The following is a 2,994-nucleotide window of genomic DNA, read 5'->3' on the forward strand; positions in this document are numbered from 1 at the left end:
TGTGGTCACGGGGGGACAGCGTGTGGTCACGGGGGACCGCGTGTGGTCACGGGGGGACAGCGTGTTGTCACGGCGGGCAACCCCCCAGCAAAGTCGGGGCCCAGCCTGGCTTCCCGCAGAGCTTCCACACGGGCCGCAGAGCGCGTTCCTGCAGTGAAGCCATGGACACCTGCAGTTTCCTCCGTCACCTGGTCACCGGCAGCACCAAAGCAAGCTGGGGCGAATGCCAGCCCAGCGACGCTGCCGTGGCCACGGCCAGCACAGCCCACTCCCGGCCACGGCCGCGAGAGTGCCGGACGGAGCCTTTGGGGCCGGCCCGCTGGGTCTGCCATTGGGGACGTGGAATGTCCCCCGGGCACTTGCACCTGCCTGTGGACTGTGGCTCTGGGAGGGAAGGGAAGTCACGTTCCCGTGGCCACCTCGTCCCCCAGCACGTCGCACGCACACGCTCTTCCCGTGGCTTCGCCCCGGGGTGTCCCGGTCCTCCTCCCCGCAGGCCCTGTCCTCAGCGGCTCCCCCAGCCCGACGGGGCCTGTCACCAGCCTGTCCCAAGAGGGCGCTGTCACCGGCCTCACCCTGTCCTCTGCCACGGCTCCGACTGCCACCCACATGCGGCGACAACCAGATCTGTGCCGAACGGGCCCGCGTGGGCTCCTCCTGGGCACCTCACGCCCAGGGGTCCCAGAGAAGAACCGACACTCTGCACTTGGCTTGTCCCTGGCTCAGCCAGTGACACGGCTGGCCGCCCGACGGCGCAGCCAGACACTCGACCCTCCCTCTCCTTCCTCCCCGGCGGGTCTGTCATCAGATCTTGAATCCTCCGCGGCTCTCCGGCCCGTCGCCAGCCCCCCAGGCGACGCTGGCTGGAAAAGATGCGCAAGCACCCCAGGACCCCCGCCCCCCACCCCCCGGGCCCACCTCACCTCAGGACGATGCCCACGCAGAGGAGAGTTCCGAAGACCAGGCTCCCTCCGGCCACCAGGAAGGTGTGGAGCGGCACGAAGGAGGCGGCCGGCCCTGGGGAAAAGCAGACACACAGACACACCGCTCAGCCGCGGCCACCGAGAGCCTCAGAGGAGCCTCCGCCCTGGGCAGGAAACAGCTTCGCTAACCAGCAGGCCACTCACCACGGCGCCCACTTCCTGGCCGAGGCCAGCTCTAGGAGAGTCCCCCGACCCCGCCCCCGCCCCCAGCAGCACCTGCCAGACCCCGGATACACCGAGACGCGCCCGAGCGCGGAGCTTCTGACGCCTGCGGCCAGCCACACGCTCCCGCTCACTTCGGGCGGCTTTTCTGGCGGCGACCAGCCTGCCCCACGAGGCGCAGAGTGGGGGCGAGACGCACTCGGCTCTGGGGGCCTCCCTGATGGCAGCTCCGCTGAGGACAGTGTCGGGGTGTTCGGGGCTTTAAATCAAGTATCCGGGTGCAGTGCTCGCCGTTGGGGTGGCATCTCTCGCCTGTCTCCCCGGCTGGTCCTGGTTCCCCGCACGCCCCGTGCCCTTCTCCCGGGGCATGGCACCCCTCATCCCGGCCTGAACGCTGGCCCATCTCCGCTGCCCCTTCTCTGTCCGGCCCCAACTCGGCCTTTGGGTCTCAGATGAGGCGAGGTCACTTCTTTGGAGCCGTGACCCCACTCGAAGCTGGGTGGCACCCCTGCGGGCTACTTCTCCAGCTACCCCTCTAGTCTGAGCCCCGGAAAAACAGGGCCCCACCTGTCACCGTCCCTCCCAGCTGCTCACACGATGCCTAGCACAGAGCGAGCTCACCAGAATACAACTCCGAACGAATGAGAGCAAACTCGCTCCCCAGCAGCCAGGTCCCTTCGCAGAGGGGTTCTTCCCGTGGCCGCCAGAGGGGCCGGGACCGGACGGAGCGCACCTAAGCAAGACCGCCATGCTCTCTCGCTGAGGGGGCGGCCGTGGCAGCCGCGTGCGCTCAGGATCCAGGCTCTCCCGTCCCCATCACTGATGAAGACGTTGCCTGCCAGTCCCGCCCCCAGGTGCCCCCTGGGTGCTGGCTGTGCCACAAGCCCACCCGGTAGTGGGCGCCGACTACAAGGACTGGTCTCTCGAGTCGGTCCCGTGTCCCCCGGCAGACACAGCCACTTCATGGAAGGCGCGGGCGTGGCTTACTCATTTACTAGCTTTTCAGCACCTTCTGCATTTGTCCCTGCCTTTGTTCGTAAATATTTACTGAGTGTCTGTCACACGCCAGCTTTGTTCTAAGCCTTGAGGACACGGGGGAGTGAGGACAGGAAAGCTCCCTTATATTCTAGCTCGGGGAGACAGACAGACCGACGCGTGCATAACGCAGGATCAGTAGTGACGAGGACAGCGATGAAAAATAAAGCACGGGAAGGGGAGAGAGTGACAGTGGGGGGCTCTGTCGGGGGGTGGGGGTCGGGAAAGGCCCCCTGAAAAGAGAGCCTTTGAGCAGAGACTCGGATGTATAAGAGGAGCTGGCCAAGTGGAGGTCAAGGTAGAGCACGCAGCAAATGCGAAGGCCCTGAGGTAGCTCAGGTATGGGCGGAGGAGTGACGGGAGGAGGGAGAAAGCGAGGTCTCAGGCGGGGGGCCTGACCCCGTAGGGACCAGGACTTCGGCTCTGACTCTGGGGGAGAAGGTCTGAGCCCGGGAGAGCTTGAGTTTGTCTCCTGGACAGGTTGAGTTGCTCTGGCTGCAGTCAGAAGGGTCTGTGGGGGTTAAGACTAAAAGCCCACGGACCAGCGGGCAGCTGGATGCTCCACAGCAGTGGCGGCAGTAAGAAGCGGTCAGCCCTTAGGCGTCTCAAGGTCCAGCTGGCAGGACCTGCTGGGGGACTGGACACGGGACCAGGGGTAGAAGAGGAAGCATGCCTGATCCCCAGGGCCCGAGCCACCCAAAGGACGTGGTGCCAGCTACAGAGATGAGGAGGCTGGAGAGGTAGGGAGGCGTCAGGTCTGAGGTTTCTAGCAGGCCCCCCAGGTGAGCGCGCTGGGGAGGGCTTTGCAGCCAGG

General features: G+C 66.0%; 1 protein-coding gene across 1 annotated transcript in view; it reads right to left on the reverse strand.

The window, feature by feature from the left end:
* The window catches only part of IL6R (interleukin 6 receptor), a 19,180-nt gene that overhangs the window by 6,427 nt on the left and 9,759 nt on the right, over positions 1 to 2,994 (reverse strand). Inside the window, exon 6 of the mRNA XM_039849742.1 lies at positions 924 to 1,017. Coding sequence (XP_039705676.1) covers positions 924 to 1,017 — 94 coding nt within the window. The remainder of the gene's footprint in view (positions 1 to 923; positions 1,018 to 2,994) is intronic.

The sequence above is a fragment of the Pteropus medius genome, unplaced genomic scaffold, assembly GCF_902729225.1.
Source record: "Pteropus medius unplaced genomic scaffold, Ma_sr-lr_union100, whole genome shotgun sequence".
Lineage (NCBI taxonomy): Eukaryota > Metazoa > Chordata > Mammalia > Chiroptera > Pteropodidae > Pteropus > Pteropus medius.